Source organism: Bombina bombina, chromosome 4 (genome assembly GCF_027579735.1).
Source record: "Bombina bombina isolate aBomBom1 chromosome 4, aBomBom1.pri, whole genome shotgun sequence".
In the NCBI taxonomy this organism is placed as follows: domain Eukaryota; kingdom Metazoa; phylum Chordata; class Amphibia; order Anura; family Bombinatoridae; genus Bombina; species Bombina bombina.
In genome coordinates, this window is record NC_069502.1 from 321,521,862 (window position 1) to 321,546,881 (window position 25,020).

At 41.4% G+C, this 25,020-nt stretch overlaps 1 protein-coding gene across 14 annotated transcripts in view; it reads left to right on the forward strand.

The window, feature by feature from the left end:
- MBNL1 (muscleblind like splicing regulator 1) overlaps positions 1–25,020 on the forward strand; it is a 277,326-nt gene that overhangs the window by 201,159 nt on the left and 51,147 nt on the right. For all 14 annotated transcript variants that reach the window (XM_053710057.1, XM_053710047.1, XM_053710054.1 and 11 more), the window contains one exon: positions 1,046–1,216. In XM_053710057.1, coding sequence (XP_053566032.1) covers positions 1,148–1,216 — 69 coding nt within the window. In that variant the 5' untranslated portion in view covers positions 1,046–1,147. The remainder of the gene's footprint in view (positions 1–1,045; positions 1,217–25,020) is intronic.

Genomic DNA, 25,020 nt, shown 5'->3' on the forward strand with positions numbered 1-25,020 from the left:
TAACATTGTGCTCACGCCCTTAGAGTTACTTATGAGAGGGCACTGATTGGCAAAAATGCAAATCTGTCAAAATCACTGAAATAAGGGAGCAGTCTGCAGAAGCTTAGATACAATTTAATCACAGAGGTAAAAAGTATATTAAAATAACCGTGTTGGTTATGCAAAACTGGGGAATGGGTAATAAATTGATTATTTTTCTTTTTAAAATTCTGGAGTAGAATGCCCCTATAAGCAAATTGTATTTTATATTTAAAGGGACATTCCAGTCTAAAATTTAAATGCACATACTGTAGATGAATTACATCCTTGAATAGAAACATATTTGTAATATACATGTATTGGCAAAAATGCTTATAGTAAAAGTTATCACTGTTTTAGTGTTAACATTTTTCTCTGCACGTGCATGTGAGGCATAGCTAGATATTCTCAATGCACCAACATTTTAAATACTGCAGCTGCTCATATTACCAGTGGGGCTTGTATCATGTCAGTAATTAAGAAATTGAGTAATTACCAGATGGTACAAGCACCTTGGGCTCTCTGAGCAAGTGCAGTGTTTAAAATGCTGGTGCACGGTGCATACTTAAATAGACGTTTTAAACAGCTATATCGTTTTTTAGAAGCATTTTTGCTAATACAAGTATATTACAAAAGTGCTTCTATTCAAAACTGAAATGCATCCATGTGGATTCTAATTTTGGCTGGAATGTCCCTTTATGATAAACTGTATGACTAGTGACTCTCTAGATACCAGGGGGGATCACATATTATTCAATAAACAATTATTTAAGTTACAAAATACGAGTGTTTTTTTTTGTCCTGCAAAAATGCCAGCTATAGGTTTTAACTCAAATAAAAACACATGAAGTGACAAAAAAGAAAAAGAAAAGTATAAAAGTAACATTATCAACATTCATTTTTTTTTGGGGGGGGGGGGGGTCTCATCAGCATTTTCAGTACTAAATATGTAACAAATCTTGTAAGAAAAATCTGCACTTATTAAGCATCTTGCATGACTGAATATGTTTTGTTTCTATTTTATTAGGGTCGTTGTTCCCGAGAGAACTGTAAATATCTCCACCCCCCACCACACTTAAAAACACAGTTAGAGATAAATGGACGGAATAACCTGATTCAGCAGAAGAATATGGCCATGCTGGCCCAGCAAATGCAGTTAGCCAATGCAATGATTCCTGGTACTCAGCTTCAACCTATGGTAAGTAGATTTCATACAGCCTTTATGTACTAGTGAGTGAAATACATTAGTACAAAATAATTAACAATGCATATATTATGTCATTAAAAAGGTACCATAGAGGCTTAGATACAAGATAATCACAGAGGTTAAAAGTATATTATTATAACTGTGTTGGTTATGCAAAACTGGGAAATGGGTAATAAAGGGATTATCTATCTTTTAAAACAATAACAATTCTGGTGTAGACTGTCCCTTTAAGATAATATATTCAAGGCATGAGTGTATTTTTCTTGATATTTGTTGGTGGTAGAAAAAAATAAATAGTTCACATAAATTAAATAATTACTGCGAGAGTTTGAGTACTGATACATTAAAAGTCCTTCAAACACCATTTGTTCTTGTGTGAAAAATGTGCTTTTCCCACACTCCCTAGCAAAGCCAATAAGCAAATTCTGTAACCTGCAAATCAAATAGCTGCCGGTATAAGCAATTTGCAGCATTTTAAAAACTCTGCTTTTTGGCCTTTCTAGGGAGCGTAGGACAAAGCACAATTTTTCTTAAAATCAAGAGTTGTCCCATTACAGGGGCAAGAAACCCATGATTAAGATAGAACATTCAGTTTTAAAAACTCTCTTATTTACTTCTATTACCAAATTGTCTTTGTATCTTTTGTTGAAAGCAGGGCCATAAGCTCAGGAGTTTGCCCTTTTGCACTACATGGCAGCAGTTTTGCAAGGATGTAATCCATACGTAAGAGCACTAGATGGCAGCATTATTCCCTGCCATACTGTGCCTTAGGCACCTACCCAGGTATCTATTCAACAAAGAATAACATGGGGACAAAGCAAACAACAGAAACCAGTTGGACATTGTATGCTCTGTCTGAATCACAAAAGACAATATTTGGGTTTCATGTCTCTTTAAGAGGGTCCTACATGATCTTGATATGGTATTAGTGCACATTTGTACTTCGTATCCTTGGAGACGAAGCAGTGCTGTCTTCTGAAGGTTACAATAAAACATACGTCCTCAGTCTATATAACACATGAGATCTGACAGGTATATTGTTATGCTGGTAACAGACTTCCATGCTGTACCTAATAACATAAACCTAGTGAATTGTTATTGCTTGTTGTTAGAAAATGTTTAGTTAAATGAAGTAATATTGCAGCCTGGGTTTTTTAATACCGTGACACAATCACATATAACCTCAGATAAATATAATTAGTGGTTAGATTTATTTATTTAGGGTAATATTTAATGTTGCTAGTTTCTTAATATTAATAATGTGCTTTGATCTGGAACAGCATGCAAGTGGGTGTGTTGTTACACAAATAAAACTATGACAAACAAAAAATACAAATACATTAACTCCAATATAAATTTCCTTTTATTGCAGCTTCCCACAACTCATATAAGTCATCACCAAACATAGAAAATGCAGGGAGGGCAAAAAAGTAAAAAGGCATTGATAATAATGTTGTACACATGACGTATATAATTCCAGTATGCACTCATGTGGCACCAGAAGAAAAAGCGCACAGCAAGGGAATTCACGTTTTTTTCTAAATTAAAGGAACATTAAAGTCAGAATTAAACTTGCTTGGTTCAGATACAGTATGCCGTTTTAAAAGACTTCTAGTATCAAATTTAATTTTGGTATCCTTTGTGGAAAAGCATATCTAAATATGATCAGGAGCAGCAATACTATTGAGTTCTGTTCTTCCTGCAAGCTGAGCCCATTTGTTTTGGTTGTGGTTACAATAAGAGAAGAAGGTATTTCATATACACATATACCTAAATGATCAATTTCCCACACATTTTAAACTCTGCAACTGGTATAACAAGTCATTGTAAACACATTAAAGTCAAACCAATTTTACAGTTCACTGTCCCTTTAAAAATGTGCTTATCAATTTAGGAAGACCTTCAAGAATCAGTACAAACATATGAAACAATTAAATGTAAATGCCTAATTATCAAAGTCTTGGCTGAAAAAAAATGACACAATGTATTGTTAATATCTCTTTGTCCCTGCTTGGGTGATTTCATAATGCGCTAGTTTTTAAAATGAATCAATACTGTATTGTTTGACTCTGTGACTCTGTTCTAAGATTCTATGAATAACGCTTAGAAGAATGGAAAATGTCTAGTGACTTTAACTGTGTGTTTAACCCCATTGCAGGGATTTCACACAAATATATGCAAACAATAGTACAATTTTTTTGCACTTTTATATACTTTACTGCCGATAACATACTGACGACTATTTTTTTGAGGGGCCATTAATGATTGGGTCACCAGCAGTTTCTGCTCAGGACCAGCTGATTTCTCAGACTCAAGGGTAGGACATTAACTATGCATTTAACCCCTTTGCAGGGGCATTAGTGCTAAATGAATTAGAGCCTGTAGATTGGCACTAGAATGGTTCTTTAATATCCATTTGCAAGAGCACTAGATGGTAGCAGTGTTTGCTGCTATACAGTGTGCACTACCTACCTAGGTATCCCCATCAACAAATAATACAAAGTCAATTTGATAATAAAAGTAAATTGGAAACTTTTTAAAAAAAAAATTGTAGGCTCTATCTGAATTATGAAAGAAAAAAAATCAGTTGTATCTACCTCTTTAAAATACTTACGACCTCTGAGAGCTGATTGTAACAAGATGCTGGGAGTTATTGTTACTGTACCCTAAGTAACCTTGAGTAGATACAGGTACAATCAGTATATCTGCATATGCTGCAGAAACTGTGACAACTTTTCTCAGAAGCACTTTTGCTAAATAAATGTGAAATTCAGGGTTGTACATCTCAGATTTGACTTTTATGTCCCTCTGAATAAATGAAATACCAAAGCACCATACGTACCCTTGAGCTACAGTATATCTTACAGGAGCTGGAAACTTGTCACTAAATCCACAAAAGACTCATTTCTGATTTCTTTATCAGAGTGAAAACTACTTTTCTCCAACATAGGTGTGTCCGGTCCACGGCGTCATCCTTACTTGTGGGATATTCTCCTCCCCAACAGGAAATGGCAAAGAGCCCAGCAAAGCTGGTCACATGATCCCTCCTAGGCTCCGCCTACCCCAGTCATTCTCTTTGCCGTTGTACAGGCAACATCTCCACGGAGATGGCTTAGAGTTTTTTAGTGTTTAACTGTAGTTTTTATTATTCAATCAAGAGTTTGTTATTTTAAAATAGTGCTGGTATGTACTATTTACTCTGAAACAGAAAAGAGACGAAGATTTCTGTTTGTATGAGGAAAATGATTTTAGCAACCGTTACTAAAATCCATGGCTGTTCCACACAGGACTGTTGAGAGGAATTAACTTCAGTTGGGGGAACAGTGAGCAGTCTCTTGCTGCTTGAGGTATGACACATTCTAACAAGACGATGTAATGCTGGAAGCTGTCATTTTCCCTATGGGATCCGGTAAGCCATGTTTATTAAGATAGTAAATAAGGGCTTCACAAGGGCTTATTAAGACTGTAGACTTTTTCTGGGCTAAATCGATTCATATATTACACATATTTAGCCTTGAGGAATCATTTAATCTGGGTATTTTGATAAAATTATATCGGCAGGCACTGTTTTAGACACCTTATTCTTTAGGGGCTTTCCCTAATCATAGGCAGAGCCTCATTTTCGCGCCGGTATTGCGCACTTGTTTTTGAGAGGCATGACATGCAGTCGCATGTGTGAGGAGCTCTGATACATAGAAAAGACTTTCTGAAGGCGTCATTTGGTATCGTATTCCCCTTTGGGCTTGGTTGGGTCTCAGCAAAGCAGATACCAGGGACTGTAAAGGGGTTAAAGTTAAAAACGGCTCCGGTTCCGTTATTTTAAGGGTTAAAGCTTCCAAATTTGGTGTGCAATACTTTTAAGGCTTTAAGACACTGTGGTGAAATTTTGGTGAATTTTGAACAATTCCTTCATATTTTTTCGCAATTGCAGTAATAAAGTGTGTTCAGTTTAAAATTTAAAGTGACAGTAACGGTTTTATTTTAAAACGTTTTTTGTACTTGTTATCAAGTTTATGCCTGTTTAACATGTCTGAACTACCAGATAGACTGTGTTCTGAATGTGGGGAAGCCAGGGTTCCTTCTCATTTAAATAAATGTGATTTATGTGACAATGTAAATGATGCCCAAGATGATTCCTCAAGTGAGGGGAGTAAGCATGGTACTGCATCATTCCCTCCTTCGTCTACACGAGTCTTGCCCACTCAGGAGGCCCCTAGTACATCTAGCGCGCCAATACTCCTTACTATGCAACAATTAACGGCTGTAATGGATAATTCTATCAAAAACATTTTAGCCAAAATGCCCACTTATCAGCGTAAGCGCGACTGCTCTGTTTTAGATACTGAAGAGCATGACGACGCTGATGATAATGGTTCTGAAATGCCCCTACACCAGTCTGATGGGGCCAGGGAGGTTTTGTCTGAGGGAGAAATTTCAGATTCAGGGAAAATTTCTCAACAAGCTGAACCCGATGTGATTACATTTAAATTTTAGTTGGAACATCTCCGCGCTCTGCTTAAGGAGGTATTATCCACTCTGGATGATTGTGAGAATTTGATCATCCCAGAGAAACTTTGTAAAATGGACAAGTTCCTAGAGGTCCCGGGGCTCCCAGAAGCTTTTCCTATACCCAAGCGGGTGGCGGACATTGTAAATAAAGAATGGGAAAGGCCCGGTATACCTTTCGTCCCTCCCCCCATATTTAAAAAATTGTTTCCTATGGTCGACCCCAGAAAGGACTTATGGCAGACAGTCCCCAAGGTCGAGGGAGCGGTTTCCACTTTAAACAAACGCACCACTATACCCATAGAAGATAGTTGTGCTTTCAAAGATCCTATGGATAAAAAATTAGAAGGTTTACTTAAAAAGATGTTTGTTCAGCAGGGTTACCTTCTACAACCAATTTCATGCATTGTCCCTGTCACTACAGCCGCGTGTTTCTGGTTCGATGAGCTAGTAAAGGCGGTCGATAGTGATTCTCCTCCTTATGAGGAGATTATGGACAGAATCCGTGCTCTCAAATTGGCTAATTCTTTCACCCTAGACGCCACTTTGCAATTGGCTAGGTTAGCGGCTAAGAATTCTGGGTTTGCTATTGTGGCGCGCAGAGCGCTTTGGTTGAAATCTTGGTCAGCTGATGCGTCTTCCAAGAACAAACTACTTAACATTCCTTTCAAGGGGAAAACGCTGTTTGGCCCTGACTTGAAAGAGATTATCTCTGATATCACTGGGGGTAAGGGCCACACCCTTCCTCAGGATCGGCCTTTCAAGGCCAAAAATAAACCTAATTTTCGTCCCTTTCGTAGAAACGGACCAGCCCAAAGTGCTACGTCCTCTAAGCAAGAGGGTAATACTTCTCAAGCCAAGCCAGCTTGGAGACCAATGCAAGGCTGGAACAAGGGAAAGCAGGCCAAGAAACCTGCCACTGCTACCAAGACAGCATGAAATGTTGGCCCCCGATCCGGGACCGGATCTGGTGGGGGGCAGACTCTCTCTCTTCGCTCAGGCTTGGGCAAGAGATGTTCTGGATCCTTGGGCACTAGAAATAGTCTCCCAAGGTTATCTTCTGGAATTCAAGGGGCTTCCCCCAAGGGGGAGGTTCCACAGGTCTCAGTTGTCTTCAGACCACATAAAAAGACAGGCATTCTTACATTGTGTAGAAGACCTGTTAAAAATGGGAGTGATTCATCCTGTTCCATTAGGAGAACAAGGGATGGGGTTCTACTCCAATCTGTTCATAGTTCCCAAAAAAGAGGGAACGTTCAGACCAATCTTAGATCTCAAGATCTTAAACAAGTTTCTCAAGGTTCCATCGTTCAAAATGGAAACCATTCGAACAATTCTTCCTTCCATCCAGGAAGGTCAATTCATGACCACGGTGGATTTAAAGGATGCGTATCTACATATTCCTATCCACAAGGAACATCATCGGTTCCTAAGGTTCGCATTCCTGGACAAGCATTACCAGTTCGTGGCGCTTCCTTTCGGATTAGCCACTGCTCCAAGGATTTTCACAAAGGTACTAGGGTCCCTTCTAGCGGTGCTAAGACCAAGGGGCATTGCAGTAGTACCTTACTTGGACGACATTCTGATTCAAGCGTCGTCCCTTCCTCAAGCAAAGGCTCACACGGACATAGTCCTGGCCTTTCTCAGATCTCACGGATGGAAAGTGAACGTGGAAAAGAGTTCTCTATCTCCGTCGACAAGGGTTCCCTTCTTGGGAACAATAATAGACTCCTTAGAAATGAGGATTTTTCTGACAGAGGCCAGAAAAACAAAACTTCTAAACTCTTGTCGGATACTTCATTCCGTTCCTCTTCCTTCCATAGCGCAGTGCATGGAGGTGATAGGTTTGATGGTAGCGGCAATGGACATAGTTCCTTTTGCGCGCATTCATCTAAGACCATTACAACTGTGCATGCTCAGTCAGTGGAATGGGGACTATACAGACTTGTCTCCGAAGATACAAGTAAATCAGAGGACCAGAGACTCACTCCGTTGGTGGCTGTCCCTGGACAACCTGTCGCAAGGGATGACCTTCCGCAGACCAGAGTGGGTCATTGTCACGACCGACGCCAGTCTGATGGGCTGGGGCGCGGTCTGGGGATCCCTGAAAGCTCAGGGTCTTTGGTCTCGGGAAGAATCTCTTCTACCGATAAATATTCTGGAACTGAGAGCGATATTCAATGCTCTCAAGGCTTGGCCTCAGCTAGCGAGGGCCAAGTTCATACGGTTTCAATCAGACAACATGACGACTGTTGCGTACATCAACCATCAGGGGGGAACAAGGAGTTCCCTGGCGATGGAAGAAGTGACCAAAATCATTCAATGGGCGGAGACTCACTCCTGCCACCTGTCTGCAATCCACATCCCAGGAGTGGGAAATTGGGAAGCGGATTTTCTGAGTCGTCAGACATTGCATCCGGGGGAGTGGGAACTCCATCCGGAAATCTTTGCCCAAATCACTCAACTGTGGGGCATTCCAGACATGGATCTGATGGCCTCTCGTCAGAACTTCAAGGTTCCTTGCTACGGGTCCAGATCCAGGGATCCCAAGGCGACTCTAGTAGATGCACTAGTAGCACCTTGGACCTTCAAACTAGCTTATGTATTCCCGCCGTTTCCTCTCATCCCCAGGCTGGTAGCCAGGATCAATCAGGAGAGGGCGTCGGTGATCTTGATAGCTCCTGCGTGGCCTCGCAGGACTTGGTATGCAGATCTGGTGAATATGTCATCGGCTCCACCATGGAAGCTACCTTTGAGACGAGACCTTCTTGTTCAAGGTCCGTTCGAACATCCGAATCTGGTCTCACTCCAGCTGACTGCTTGGAGATTGAACGCTTGATCTTATCAAAGCGAGGGTTCTCAGATTCTGTTATTGATACTCTTGTTCAGGCCAGAAAGCCTGTAACTAGAAAAATTTACCACAAAATTTGGAAAAAATATATCTGTTGGTGTGAATCTAAAGGATTCCCTTGGGACAAGGTTAAGATTCCTAAGATTCTATCCTTCCTTCAAGAAGGATTGGAAAAAGGATTATCTGCAAGTTCCTTGAAGGGACAGATTTCTGCCTTGTCTGTGTTACTTCACAAAAAGCTGGCAGCTGTGCCAGATGTTCAAGCCTTTGTTCAGGCTCTGGTTAGAATCAAGCCTGTTTACAAACCTTTGACTCCTCCTTGGAGTCTCAACTTAGTTCTTTCAGTTCTTCAGGGGGTTCCGTTTGAACCCTTACATTCCGTTGATATTAAGTTATTATCTTGGAAAGCAATTTCTTCTGCTAGAAGAGTTTCAGAATTATCTGCTCTGCAGTGTTCTCCTCCTTATCTGGTGTTCCATGCAGATAAGGTGGTTTTACGTACTAAACCTGGTTTTCTTCCAAAAGTTGTTTCTAACAAAAACATTAACCAGGAGATAGTCGTGCCTTCTCTGTGTCCGAAACCAGTTTCGAAGAAGGAACGTTTGTTGCACAATTTGGATGTTGTTCGCGCTCTAAAATTCTATTTAGATGCTACAAAGGATTTTAGACAAACATCTTCCTTGTTTGTTGTTTATTCTGGTAAAAGGAGAGGTCAAAAAGCAACTTCTACCTCTCTCTCTTTTTGGATTAAAAGCATCATCAGATTGGCTTACGAGACTGCCGGACGGCAGCCTCCTGAAAGAATCACAGCTCATTCCACTAGGGCTGTGGCTTCCACATGGGCCTTCAAGAACGAGGCTTCTGTTGCTCAGATATGTAGGGCAGCGACTTGGTCTTCACTGCACACTTTTACCAAATTTTACAAGTTTGATACTTTTGCTTCTTCTGAGGCTATTTTTGGGAGAAAGGTTTTGCAAGCCGTGGTGCCTTCCATTTAGGTGACCTGATTTGCTCCCTCCCTTCATCCGTGTCCTAAAGCTTTGGTATTGGTTCCCACAAGTAAGGATGACGCCGTGGACCGGACACACCTATGTTGGAGAAAACAGAATTTATGTTTACCTAATAAATTACTTTCTCCAACGGTGTGTCCGGTCCACGGCCCGCCCTGGTTTTTTAATCAGGTCTGATAATTTATTTTCTTTAACTACAGTCACCACGGTATCATATGGTTTCTCCTATGCAAATATTCCTCCTTAACGTCGGTCGAATGACTGGGGTAGGCGGAGCCTAGGAGGGATCATGTGACCAGCTTTGCTGGGCTCTTTGCCATTTCCTGTTGGGGAGGAGAATATCCCACAAGTAAGGATGACGCCGTGGACCGGACACACCGTTGGAGAAAGTAATTTATCAGGTAAACATAAATTCTGTTTTCATTTTAAAATACCTCTCTTTCACCTATATTACGAGTTTTGAGCGCTATAGGGAAAGTAAAGAATGCAACAAAAGTTGCATTATTTAACCCCCTGTAGCGCTGCCATTATCAAGTTTTAAAAAACCCGGCTTGTGCGGGCGATATGGCTGCGTTGACTCCATACTGCAGTGTTTTGACGTGCTCGTGCACGCTTTCCCCATAGACATCAATAGGGAGAGCCGGCTAAAAAAAGTCTAACACCTGCGATCGCTGAAACCAAAGCTCCGTAACGCAGCCCCATTGATGTCGTCTATGGGGAAAAAGAAAAAAACTGTTTAACCCCTTAATGACCGCAGCACTTTTCCATTTTCTGTTTGTTTGGGACCAAGGCTATTTTTACATTTTTGCGGTGTTTGTGTTTAGCTGTAATTTTCCTCTTACTCATTTACTGTACCCACACATATTATATACCGTTTTTCTCGCCATTAAATGGACTTTCAAAAGATACCATTATTTTCATCATATCTTATAATTTATTATAAAAAACATTATAAAATATGAGGAAAAAATGGAAAAAAACACACTTTTTCTAACTTTGACCCCCAAAATCTGTTACACATCTACAACCACCAAAAAACACCTATGCTAAATAGTTTCTAAATTTTGTCCTGAGTTTAGAAATACCCAATGTTTACATGTTCTTTGCTTTTTTTGCAAGTTATAGGGCCATAAATACAAGTAGCACTTTGCTATTTCCAAACCACTTTTTTTCAAAATTAGCGCTAGTTACATTGGAACACTAATATCTTTCAGGAATCCCTGAATATCCATTGACATGTATATATTTTTTTTTCGAAGACATCCCAAAGTATTGATCTAGGCCCATTTTGGTATATTTCATGCCACTATTTCACCGCCAAATGCGATCAAATAAAAAAAATTGTTCACTTTTTCACAAATTTTTTCACAAACTTTAGGTTTCTCACTGAAATTATTTACAAACAACTTATGCAATTATAGCATAAATGGTTTTAAATGCTTCTCTGGGATCCCCTTTGTTCAGAAATAGCAGACATATATGGCTTTGGCTTTGCATTTTGGTAATTAGAAGGCTGTTAAATGCCACTGCGCACAATTCGTGTATTATGTCCAGCAGTGAAGGGGTTAATTATGGAGCATGTAGGGAGCTTCTAGGGTTAATTTTAGCTTTTGTGTAGTGTAGTAGACAACCCCAAGTATTGATCTAAGCCCATTTTGGTATATTTCATGCCACCATTTCACCGCCAAATGCGATCAAATTAAAAAAAAACATTAATTTTTTCACAATTTTAGGTTTCTCACTGAAATTATTTACAAACAGCTTGTGCAATTATGGCACAAATGGTTGTAAAAGTTTCTCTGGGATGCCCTTTGTTCAGAAATAGCAGACATATATGACTTTGGCTTTGCTTTTTGGTAATTAGAAAGTCGCTAAATGCTGCTGCGCATCACACGTGTATTATGGCTAGCAGTGAATGGGTTAATTAGGTAGTTTGTAGGGAGCTTGCAGGGTTAATTTTAGCTTTAGTGTAGAGGTCAGCCTCCCACCTGACACATCCCACCCCCTGATCCCCCAAACAGCTCCCTTCCCTCCCCCACCCCACAATTGTCCCCGCCATCTTAAGTACTATGCTGTGTTTAGGATCCCCCCTTAACCCCCAACCTCCCTGATCCCCCCCCAAAACAGCTCTCTAAGCCTCCCCCCTCAGCCTTTTTGGGGGCCATCTTGGGTACTGGCAGCTGTCTGCCAGTACCCAGTTTGCACAATCAAATGTTTTTTTTATTTTTTTTTTATTTTTTTTTTCTGTAGTGTAGCTCCCCCCCCCCCACAGACCAACCCCCACCACCTACATGACACCTAAGGGTTTTTTTTTTTTTACATTAAATGTCCCACTTTTATTTTGTTTTGGGACACATTTTTCTGTAGTGTAGCAGTTCCCAACCGCTCCCTCCCCGTGCACGCGCCCGTCCCCGCCCCCTCGTGCGCGCGCCCGCGCGCTCCCCCGGACTTCCACGCCCATGATCCCGCCCCCTCCACATGACCAGGGCCATCGATGGCCGCCACCCACCTCCCACACCGGCTCCCACCCACCAACGATACCGGCCATCGATGTCCGGTGCAGAGAGGGCCACAGAATGGCTCTCTCTGCATTGGATGGCCGTAAAAGGTTATTGCAGGATGCCTCCATATCGAGGCATCACTGCAATAACCGGAAAGCAGCTGGAAGCGAACAGTATCGCTTCCAGCTGCTTTCCACACCGAGGACGTGCAGGGTACGTCCTCAGGCGTTAACTGCCTTTTTTCTGAGGACGTACCCTGCACGTCCTCGGTCATTAAGGGGTTAAACCTAACACCCTAACATAAACCCTGAGTCTAAACACCCCTAATCTGCTGCCCCCGACAACACCGACGCCTGCCTACAGTTATTAACCTAATCTGCCACTGCCGATATCGCCACCACCTAATTAAATTTATTAACCCCTAATCTGCTGCTCCCAATATCGCCGCCACTATACTAAAGTTATTATCCCCTATTCCGCCGCACCCCAACATCGCCACAACTATATTAAAGTTTATTAACCCCTATTCCGCCACTCCCAATATCGCCGCCACCTAAATAAAGCTATTAACCCCTAAACCTCTGGCCTCCCACATCACTACCACTAAATAAACCTATTAACCCCTTAACTGACAGCCCCCCACATCGCAACAACCTAAATTCTAACACCCCCTAACTCTAACACCCCCTAACTTTAACATAATTAAACTAGATCTAAATTAAATTTACAATTATTAACTAAATAAACCTATTAACCCTTAAACCACCAGCCCCCCACATCGCAACAACCTAAATTAAACTATTAACCCCTAATTCTAAACCTAACCCTAACACCCCCTAACTTTAAAATAATTAAATAGATCTAAATTAAATTTACAATTATTAACTAAATAATACCTAGTTAAAACTAAATACTTACCTGTGAAATAAAACCTAAGCTAGCAACAATATAACTAATAGTTATATTGTAGCTAGCTTAGGTTTAATTTTTTTTTACCTAGGTAGACTAGTTAGTAAATAATTATTAACTATTTACTAACTACCTAGTTAAAAAAATACAAACTTACCTGTGAAATAAAAACTAACCTGCCTTACACTAAAACCTAACATTACAAAAAAAAAAAACTGCCATTACAAAAATAAAAAAACTACCATTACAAAAACAAACAAACGAAATTATCCAAAAACAAATAAAGATTATTCATATTCCAATACCCTTAAAAAAAAAAAAAAAAAAAAAAAGCCTAATCTAAAAATTTGGGGGCCCTTAAAAGGGCCTTTTGTAGGGCATTGCCCTAAGTTAAACATGCATTGCATTCCTATTGGCTGAAAATTTTGAATCAGCCAATAGGAATTAGAGCTGCTAAAATCCTATTGGCTGTTCAATCAGCCAATAGCATTTAAACAGCTCTAATTCTATTGGCTGATTCATCATCCAATAGAATTAGAGCTGCTTAAATCCTATTGGCTGATTTAAACAGCCAATAGGATTTTAGCAGCTCTAATTCCTATTGGCTGATTCAAATTTTTCAGCCAATAGGAATGCAAGGGACGCCATCTTACTGTTTGGGGGTCTTTGTGTTTTTTTTACAGGTAAAAGAGCTGATATCTTTGGGGCATATATTTTTTATTTTGGATAATTTCGTTTTTTATTTTTTGTAATTTAGTGTTTGTTATTTTTTGTAACTTAGTATTTTTTTATTTAGATACTTTGTCATTTTTAGAGTAGTGTTAGGATTTTTTTAATGTGTAGTTTAGTTTAATTTAATTGGTAGTTAGTTTAATTTTAGTTTAATAATTATATTAGTTTAATTGTTAGTTTAAACTTAGTTTTTTTAATTTGACAGGTAAGTTTTAATTTAATTTAATTTAAGCTAGGGAAATTGTAATTTCAATATAAAGTTAGGGGATTGTTAAGTTTAGGGGTAAATAGTTTAATTTAGTTTATTTTGATGTGGGGGGCTTTCGGTTTAGGGGTTAATAGTTTAGTTTAGTATATTTCGTTGTGGGGGCTTGCGGTTTAGGGGTTAATAGGTTTAGTATAGTGGGGGCGATGTGGGCGGACGACAGATTAGGGGTTAATAATATTTAAATAGTGTTTGCATTGTGGGAGTGCGGCGGTTTAGGGGTTAATAACTTTAGTATAGTGGTGAGGATGTCAGGGTGCGGCGGAATAGGGGTTAATATATTTAACTTAGTGTTTGCATTGTGGGAGGGCCTCAGTTTAGGGGTTAATAGGTAGTTTATGGGTGTTAGTGTATTTTTTAACACTTTAGTTATGAGATTTATGTTACAGCTTTGTAGCGTAACACTCATAACTACTGACTTTAGATGGCGGTAGAGATCTTATCATTTTAGGCTGTAATGCTCGCTTTTTAGCCTCACCGCAAAACTCGTATTACCGGCGCTATGGGAATCCCATGAAAAACTTCATTTTTAAGAGTGCAGGACTGACGTTGCGGTACAGGCTAACAGACTTGCGGTACACCTATACCGACAAGACTTGTAATGGCTGCGTTAGGGAAAATAATGCGTTATGGGCCACAACGCTGCTATTTGACTCATAACGCAAAACTCGTAATCTAGGTGTTTATTAGATAAATTAATAAATGAATTTTTAAATATTGTACATTAGTTCAAGTTTGATTATTATTGATGATTGTATGATTCACCTTGATACAGGTTAGTGTATTACCACAGACATACCTAATGTATAAGAAAGATTTGCTGAAAATTGATCTGTGCTATGTATGTAGCTTTAAGAGACTCTGCATATTGCAAAACTAGCTATTTTTAAAGAAACACACTGTAAAAGATGAAAATTCATCTATTCTTCTATGCCTACGATTTGATTAGGATTCCTGCTCCTAAATGTAGGGTTTGAAAGAAAAAACAGGTGGGAAAACAGCACCTTGTCTCTCTGCAAGCACAGAACTACAGACTGCCACGTCCAGTTCAACACCAAAAATAAAGTATGGTTCCAGCCTTGCTTCTTTAAAAAGGCAAGGATGGAACCATACTGTATTTCTCTTGTTAAGTGTGTTCAGTCCACGGGTCATCCATTACTTATGGGATATATTCTCCTTCCCAACAGGAAGTTGCAAGAGGATCACCCAAGCAGAGCTGCTATATAGCTCCTCCCCTCACATGTCATATCCAGTCATTCTCTTGCAACCCTCAACAAAGAAGGAGGTCGCGAGAGGAGCTGGAGTTTTTACTTAATTATTCTTCAATCAAAAGTTTGTTATTTTAAATGGCACCGGAGTGTGCTGTTTCTCTATCTCAGGCAGTATTTGGAAGAAGAAACTGCCTGCGTTTTCTATGATCTTAGCAGGCGTAACTAAGATCCACTGGCTGTTCTCGACATTCTGAGCAGTGGGGTAACTTCAGAAAATGGGAATAGCATGCGGGGTCTCCCGCAAATGAGGTATGTGCAGTACAATATTTTCTGGGAATGGAATTGACTAAGAAAACACTGCTGTTACCCGTATGATGTAAGTACAGCCTTAAATGCAGTAGTAGTGACTGGTATCAGGCTGATAAATGTATGCACAATAGAGTTATTTTCTAGGGACTAGAATTTGACTGAAAAAATACTGTTAATACTGATATAATGTGTGAGCCTTAACTGCAGTAGAAGCGACTGGTAGCAGGCTTAGTAATAACTTTACACAGCATCTGAAATGTTGTTTTTTAAAACGTTTACTGGCATGTTAATCGTTTTGTGAGGTACTTTGGTGATAAATCTTTTTGGGCATGATTTTTTTCCACACAGCTAACGTATATTTCTGCATAGAAACCGTTATATCAGGTCTCCCACTGTTGTAATAGGAGTGGGAGGGACCTTTTTTTTTAGCGCCTTGTTGCGCAGTTAAAATTCTAGCACAGTCTTCCTGCTTCTTCCTCTTTGATCCAGGACGTCTCCAGAGAGCTCAGGGATCTTCAAAATTCATTTTTGAGGGAGGTAATCAGTCACAGCCGACCTGTGACAGTGTGTTTGACTGTGATAAAAGCGTTAAATCATAAATTGATTATCCGTTTTTTGGGTATTGAGGGGTTAATCATCCGTTTGCTTGTGGGTGCAATCCTCTGCTAATTAATACATTTAAAGAATTGTTGACTATAACTGAACTAGTTCTTTGTTCTTCAATTGTGTTTTTTAAAATACGCGCTGCAGCGTTTTTTATATTGCTTGTAAACTTATTGAAGTAATTTCCAAGCTTGCTAGCTTCATTGCTAGTCTGTTTAAACATGTCTGATACAGAGGAATCTGCTTGTTCATTATGTTTAAAAGCCGATGTGGAGCCCAATAGAAATATGTGTACCAATTGTATTGATATTACTTTGAATAAAAGTCAATCTGTACCGATAAAGAAATTATCACCAGACAACGAGGGGGAAGTTATGCCGTCTAACTCTCCTCACGTGTCAGTACCTTCGTCTCCCGCTCGGGAGGTGCGTAAGATTGAGGCGCCAAGTACATCTAGGCCCTTACAAATCACTTTACATGATATGGCTAATGTTATGAAAGAAGTATTATACAATATGCCCGAGTTAAGAGGCAAGCGCGACAGCTCTGGGTTAAGGACAGAGCGCGCCGATGACATGAGAGCCATGTCTGATACTGCGTCACAATTTGCAGAACATGAGGACAGAGAGCTTCATTCTGTGGGTGACGGTTCTGATTCGGGGAGACCGGATTCAGAAATGTTAAATTTAAGCTTGAGAACCTCCGCGTGTTACTAGGGGAGGTGTTAGCGGCTCTGAATGATTGTGACACGGTGGCAATCCCAGAGAAATTATGTAGGCTGGATAAATACTATGTGGTACCGGTGTGTACTGACGTTTTTCCTATACCAAAGAGGCTTACAGAGATTATTAGCAAGGAGTGGGATAGACCCGGTGTGCCCTTTTCCCCTCCTCCGATATTTAGAAAAATGTTCCCTACAGACGCCACCACACGAGACTTATGGCAGACGGTCCCTAAGGTGGAGGGAGCAGTTTCTACTTTAGCCAAGCGTACCACTATCCCGGTGGAGGATAGCTGTGCTTTCTCAGATCCAATGGATAAAAAATTAGAGGGTTACCTTAAGAAAATGTTTGTTCAACAAGGTTTTATATTACAGCCTCTTGCATGCATTGCGCCTGTCACTGCTGCAGCGGCATTCTGGTTTGAGTCTCTGGAAGAGGCGATTCGCACAGCACCATTGGATGAATCTTTGAGCAAGATTAGAACCCTTAAGCTGGCTAATGCGTTTGTTTCGGATGCCGTAGTGCATTTAACCAAACTTACGGCTAAGAATTCCGGATTCGCCATACAGGCGCGCAGAGCGCTATGGCTTAAATCCTGGTCAGCAGATGTAACTTCTAAGTCTAAACTACTAAACATTCCTTTCAAAGGGCAGACCTTATTCGGGCCCGGCTTGAAGGAAATTATTGCTGACATTACTGGAGGTAAGGGCCACACCCTTCCTCAGGACAGGGCCAAATCAAAGGCCAAACAGTCTAATTTTCGTGCCTTTCGTAATTTCAAGGCAGGAGCAGCATCAACTTCCTCCGCTCCAAAACAGGAAGGAGCTACTGCTCGTTACAGACAGGGTTGGAAAGGCAACCAGTCATGGAACAAGGGCAAGCAGGCCAGAAAGCCTACTTCCGCCCCTAAGACAGCATGAAGACAGGGCCCCCTTTCCGGAGACGGATCTAGTGGGGGGCAGACTTTCTCTCTTCGCCCAGGCTTGGGCAAGAGATGTACAGGATCCCTGGACGTTGGAGATTATATCTCAGGGATACCTTCTGGATTTCAAAACTTCTCCTCCACAAGGGAGGTTTCATCTGTCAAGGTTATCAACAAACCTAGTAAAGAAAGAGGCATTTCTACAATGTGTACAAGACCTCTTAGTGATGGGAGTGATCCACCCAGTTCCGCGAACGGAACAGGGGCAAGTGTTTTATTCAAATATGTTTGTGGTTCCCAAGAAAGAGGGAACCTTCAGACCAATCTTAGACTTAAAAATCTTAAACAAATTCCTAAGGGTTCCATCGTTCAAGATGGAAACCATTCGGACCATCCTACCCATGATCCAAGAGGGTCAATATATGACCACAGTGGACTTAAAGGATGCCTACCTTCACATACCGATTCACAAAGATCATTATCGGTACCTAAGGTTTGCCTTTCTAGACAGGCATTACCAGTTTGTAGCTCTTCCCTTCAGGTTAGCTACGGCCCCGAGAATTTTTACAAAGGTTCTGGGCTCACTTCTGGCGGTACTAAGACCGCGAGGCATAGCGGTGGCTCCGTACCTAGACGACATTCTGATACAAGCGTCAAGTTTTCAAAATGCAAAGTCTCATACAGAGATAGTTCTAGCATTTCTGAGGTCGCATGGGTGGAAAGTGAACGTGGAAAAGAGTTCTCTGTTACCACTCACAAGGGTCCCTTTTCTAGGGACTCTTATAGATTCTGTAGAGATGAAGATTTACCTGATGGAGTCCAGGTTATCAAAGATTCTCAATGCTTGCCGTGTACTTCACTCCATTCCAAGCCCATCAGTAGCTCAGTGCATGGAAGTAATCGGCTTAATGGTCGCGGCAATGGACATAGTGCCATTTGCGCGCCTACATCTCAGACCACTGCAACTATGCATGCTAAGTCAATGGAACGGGGATTACTCAGATCTGTCCCCTTTGCTAAACCTGGACCAGGAGACCAGAGATTCTCTTCTCTGGTGGTTGTCACGGGTTCATCTGTCCAAAGGAATGACTTTTCGCAGACCAGATTGGACGATTGTAACAACAGATGCCAGCCTACTAGGCTGGGGAGCAGTCTGGAACTCCCTGAAGGCTCAGGGATTGTGGACTCAGGAGGAGAGTCTCCTCCCGATAAACATTCTAGAATTAAGAGCAATATTCAATGCTCTTCTAGCTTGGCCTCAGTTAGCAACACTGAGGTTCATCAGATTTCAGTCGGACAACATCACGACTGTGGCTTACATCAATCATCAAGGGGGAACCAGGTGTTCCCTAGCGATGTTGGAAGTCTCGAATATAATTCGCTGGGCAGAGTCTCACTCTTGCCACCTGTCAGCGATCTACATCCCAGGCGTGGAGAACTGGGAGGCGGATTTTCTAAGTCGCCAGACCTTTCATCCGGGGGAGTGGGAACTCCACCCGGAGGTATTTGCTCAACTGATTCGTCGTTGGGGCAAACCGGATCTGGATCTCATGGCATCTCGCCAGTATGCCAAGCTTCCTTGTTACGGATCCAGGTCCAGGGACCCGGGTGCGGTGCTGGTAGATGCACTAGCAGCCCCTTGGGTTTTCAACATAGCTTATGTGTTTCCACCTTTTCCGTTGCTACCTCGACTGATTGCCAGGATCAAACAGGAGAGAGCATCGGTGATTCTGATAGCGCCTGCGTGGCCACGCAGGACCTGGTATGCAGACCTAGTGGACATGTCGTCCTGTCCACCATGGTCTCTACCCCTGATTCAGGACCTTCTAATTCAGGGTCCTTTCAACCATCCAAACCTAATTTCTCTGAGGCTGACTGCTTGGAAATTGAACACTTGATTCTATCAAAGCGTGGGTTTTCGGATTCGGTTATTGATACATTAATACAGGCTCGGAAACCTGTTACCAGAAAAAATTTACCACAAGATATGGCGTAAATATTTATATTGGTGTGAATCCAAGAGTTACTCATGGAGTAAGGTTAGGATTCCTAGGATATTATCTTTTCTACAAGAGGGTTTAGAAAAGGGCTTATCCGCTAGTTCACTAAAGGGACAGATTTCTGCTCTGTCTATTCTTTTACACAAGCGTCTGGCAGAGAATCCAGACGTCCAAGCTTTTTGTCAGGCTTTGGCTAGGATTAAGCCTGTGTTTAAAACTGTTGCTCCTCCGTGGAGCTTAAACTTGGTTCTTAAAGTTCTTCAGGGTGTTCCGTTTGAACCCCTTCATTCCATTGATATTAAGCTTTTATCTTTTATCTTGTTTTTGATGGCTATTTCCTCGGCTCGAAGAGTCTCTGAGTTATCTGCCTTACATTGTGATTCTCCTTATCTGATCTTTCATTCAGACAAGGTAGTCCTGCGTACTAAACCTGGGTTTTTACCTAAGGTTGTTTCTAACAGGAATATCAATCAAGAGATTGTTGTTCCATCGTTATGCCCTAATCCTTCTTCAAAGAAGGAACGTCTTTTGCATAATCTAGACGTGGTCCGTGCCCTGAAGTTCTACTTACAGGCAACTAAAGATTTTCGACAAACTTCTTCTCTGTTTGTCGTTTACTCTGGACAGAGGAGAGGTCAAAAGGCTTCGGCTACCTCTCTCTCTTTTTGGCTTCGTAGCATAATACGCTTAGCCTACGAGACTGCTGGACAGCAGCCTCCTGAAAAAATTACAGCTCATTCCACTAGAGCTGTGGCTTCCACCTGGGCCTTTAAGAATGAGGCCTCTGATGAACAGATTTGCAAGGCTGCAACTTGGTCTTCACTTCATACTTTTTCCAAATTTTACAAATTTGACACTTTTGCTTCTTCAGAGGCTGTTTTTGGGAGAAAGGTTCTACAGGCAGTGGTTCCTTCTGTTTAATGTTCCTGCCTTGTCCCTCCCATCATCCGTGTACTTTAGCTTTGGTATTGGTATCCCATAAGTAATGGATGACCCGTGGACTGAACACACTTAACAAGAGAAAACATAATTTATGCTTACCTGATACATTTATTTCTCTTGTAGTGTGTTCAGTCCACAGCCCGCCCTGTCTTTTTGAGGCAGGTTCTAAATTTTAAATTATAACTCCAGTCACCACTGCACCCTATAGTTTCTCCTTTCTCGTCTTGTTTCGGTCGAATGACTGGATATGACATGTGAGGAGAGGAGCTATATAGCAGCTCTGCTTGGGTGATCCTCTTGCAACTTCCTGTTGGGAAGGAGAATATATCCCATAAGTAATGGATGACCCGTGGACTGAACACACTACAAGAGAAATAAATTTATCAGGTAAGCATAAATTATGTTTTTTGATCATACATATAGGTTTGCCTGCTGACTTGTACTTCAGAGGACAGGCAATGGATGGGGTAGCACACTGACACCTCCCTAGATCCCACTCAACTTATATTTGACCAGTGTTTTTTTTCCCTGTTGGCAGTAGACAAATCTAGTGATTTTAGCCCCTGCAATAGGTATTGCACACAAATGAGTGATTTTAGCCCCTGCAGTAGGTAATGCACACAAATCAGTGATTTTAGCCCCTGTGGTAGGTAATGTACACAAATCAGTGATTTTAGCCTATGCAGTAGGTAATGCACACAAATCAGTGATTTTAGCCTCATGCAGTAGGTAATGCACACAAATCAGTGATTTTAGCCCCTGCAGTAGGTAATGCACACAAATCAGTGATTTTAGCCCCTGCTGTAGGTAATGCACACAACTCAGTGATTTTAGCCCCTGCAGTATGTAATACACACAACTCAGTGATTTTAGCCCCTGCAGTAGGTAATGTACACAAAGCATTGATTTTAGCCCCTGCAGTAGGTAATACATACAAGAAGTGATTTTAGCCCTTGCAGTAGGTAATGCACACAAATCAGTGATTTTAAACCCTGTAGTAGGTAGGGTTGCCACCTCAGCCATGTTTCCCTGGACACTTATGAGTTACACATGCTGCAGGGTGTGCAGGGAGACATGTATTGTATTTCTGGACAGCACTATTCATATTCCTCCCTGCACACCCTGCAGCATGTGTAACTTATAAGTGTTCTGTATTTTAAGGGACGGGTGGCAACCCTAGTAGTAGGTAATGCACATACATGAATGATTTTAGCCACTGCAGTAGGAAATGCACACAAATCAGTGATTTTAGCCCCTGCAGTATATAATGCACACCAATCAGCAATTTTAGCCCCTGCAGTAGGTAATGCATACAAAGCAGTGATTTTAGCCCCTGCAGTAGGTAATACACACAAATCAGTGATTTTAGCCCCTGCAGTAGGTAATGCATACAAAGCAGTGATTTTAGCCCCTGCAGTAGGTAATGCACACAAATCAGTGATTTTAGCCCCTGCAGTAGGTAATGCACACAAATCAGTGATTTTAGCCCCTGCAGTAGGTAATGCACACAACTCAGTGATTTTAGCTCTGCAGTATGTAATGCACACAAATCAGTGATTTTTGCCCCTGCAGTAGGCAGTGCACACACATCAGTGATTTTAGTCCCTACAGTAGGTAATGCACACAAAAACAGTGATTTTAGCCCCTGCAGTAGGTAATGAACATAAAGCAGTGATTTTAGCCCCTTCAGTAGGTAATGCACACAAAGCAGTGATTTAAGTTACTGAAGTAGGTAGTGCACACAAAGTAGTGAATTTAGCCCATGCAGTAGGTAGTGCACACAAAACAGTGAGTTTAGCCCCTGCAGTAGGCAGTGCACACAAAACAGTGATTTTAGCCCCTGCAGTAGACAGTGCACACAAAACAGTGATTTTAGCCCTTGCAGTAGGTAATGCACACAAATCAGTGATTTTAGCCCCTGAAGTAGGTAATGCACACAAATCAGTGATTTAGTCCCTGCAGTAGGTAATGCACACAAATCAGTTATTTTAGTCCCTGCAGTAGGTAATGCAAGCAAATGAGTGATTTTAGCCCCTGCAGTAGGTAATGCACACAAATCAGTGATTTTGTCCCCTGCAGTAGGTAATGCACACAAATCAGTGATTTAGTCCCTGCAGTAGGTAATGCACACAAATCAGTTATTTTAGTCCCTGCAGTAGGTAATGCAAGCAAATGAGTGATTTTAGCCCCTGCAGTAGGTAATGCACACAAATCAGTGATTTTGTCCCCTGCAGTAGGTAATGCACACAAATCAGTGATTTAGTCCCTGCAGTAGATAATGCACACAAATCAGTGATTTTAGTCCCTGCAGTAGATAATGCACACAAATAAGTGATTGTAGTCCCTGCATTAGGTAATGCACACAAAGCAGTGATTTTAGTCCCTGCAGTAGATAATGCACACAAATAAGTGATTGTAGTCCCTGCATTAGGTAATGCACACAAAGCAGTGATTTTAGCTCCTGCAGTATGTAATGCAAACAAAGCAGTGATTTTAGTCCCTGCAGAAGTTAATGCACACAACTCTGTGATTTTAGCCCCTGCAGTAAGTAATGCATACAATAAGTGATGTTAGCCCCTGCAGTAGGTAGTGCACACAACTCAGTGATTTTAGCCCCTACAGTAGGTAATGCATACAACTCAGTGATTTTAGTCCCTGCAGTAGGTAATGCACACAACTCAGTGATTTTAGCCCCTGTAGTAGGTAATGCACACAAATAAGTGATGTTAGCCCCTGCAGTAGGTAATGCACACAACTAAGTGATTTTACCCCTGCAGTAGATAATGCACACAAATAAGTGATGTTAGCCCCTGCAGTAGGTAATGCATACACCTCAGTGATTTTAGCCCCTGCAGTAGGTAATGCATACAACTCAGTGATTTTAGCCCCTGCAGTAGGTAATGCATACAATTCAGTGATTTTAGCCCCTGCAGTAGGTAATGCACACAACTCAGTGATGTTAGCTCCTGCAGTAGGTAATGCACACAAATAAGTGATGTTAGCTCCCGCAGTAGGTAATGCACACAACTCAGTGATTTTAGACCCCTGCAGTAGGTAATGCACAGAACTCAGTGATTGTAGCCCCTGCAGTAGGTAATGCACACAAAGAAGTGATTTAGCCCCTGCAGTAGGTAATGCACACAACTCAGTGATTTTAGCCCCTGCAGTAGGTAATGCACACACCTCAGTGATTTAAGCCCCTGCAGTAGGTCATGCACACAACTTAGTGATTTTAGCCCCTGCAGTAGGTAATGCACACAACTCAGTGATTGTAGCCCCTGAAGTAGGTAATGCATACATATACGTGATTTTAGCCCCATGCAGTAGGTAATGCACACAACTCAGTGATTTTAGACCCTGCAGCAGGTAATGCACACAAAAAAGGGATGTTAGCCCCTGCAGTAGGTAATGCACACACCTCAGTGATTTTAGCCCCTGCAGTAGGTAATGCACACAACTCAGTGATTTTAGCCCCTGCAGTAGGTAATGCACACAAATAAGTGATGTTTGCCCCTGCAGTAGGTAATGCACACAAATAAGTAATTTTACCCCTACAGTAGATAATGCACAAAACTCAGTGATTTTAGCCCCTGCAGTATGCAATGCACACAACTCAGTGATTTAAGCCCCTGCAGTAGGGAATGCACACAAATAAGTGATTTTAGACCCCTGCAGTAGGTAATGCACACAAATAAGTGATTTTAGACCCCTGCAGTAGGTAATGCACACAAATAAGTGATTTTAGACCCCTGCAGTAGGGAATGCACACAAATAAGTGATTTTAGCCCCTGCAGTAGGTAATGCACACAAATAAGTGATGTTAGCTCCCGCAGTAGGTAATGCACACAACTCAGTGATTTTAGACCCCTGCAGTAGGTAATGCACACAACTCAGTGATTTTAGACCCCTGCAGTAGGTAATGCACAGAACTCAGTGATTGTAGCCCCTGCAGTAGGTAATGCACACAAATAAGTGATTTTAGACCCCTGCAGTAGGTAATGCACACAAATAAGTGATGTTAGCCCCTGCAGTAGGTAATGCACACAACTCAGTGATTTTAGACCCCTGCAGTAGGTAATGCACACAATTCAGTAATTTTAGCCCCTGCAGTGGGTAATGCACACAAATAAGTAATTTTACCCCTACAGTAGGTAATGCACACAACTCAGTGATTTTAGCCCCTGCAGTATGCAATGCACACAACTCAGTGATTTAAGCCCCTGCAGTAGGGAATGCACACAAATAAGTGATTTTAGACCCCTGCAGTAGGTAATGCACACAAATAAGTGATTTTAGACCCCTGCAGTAGGTA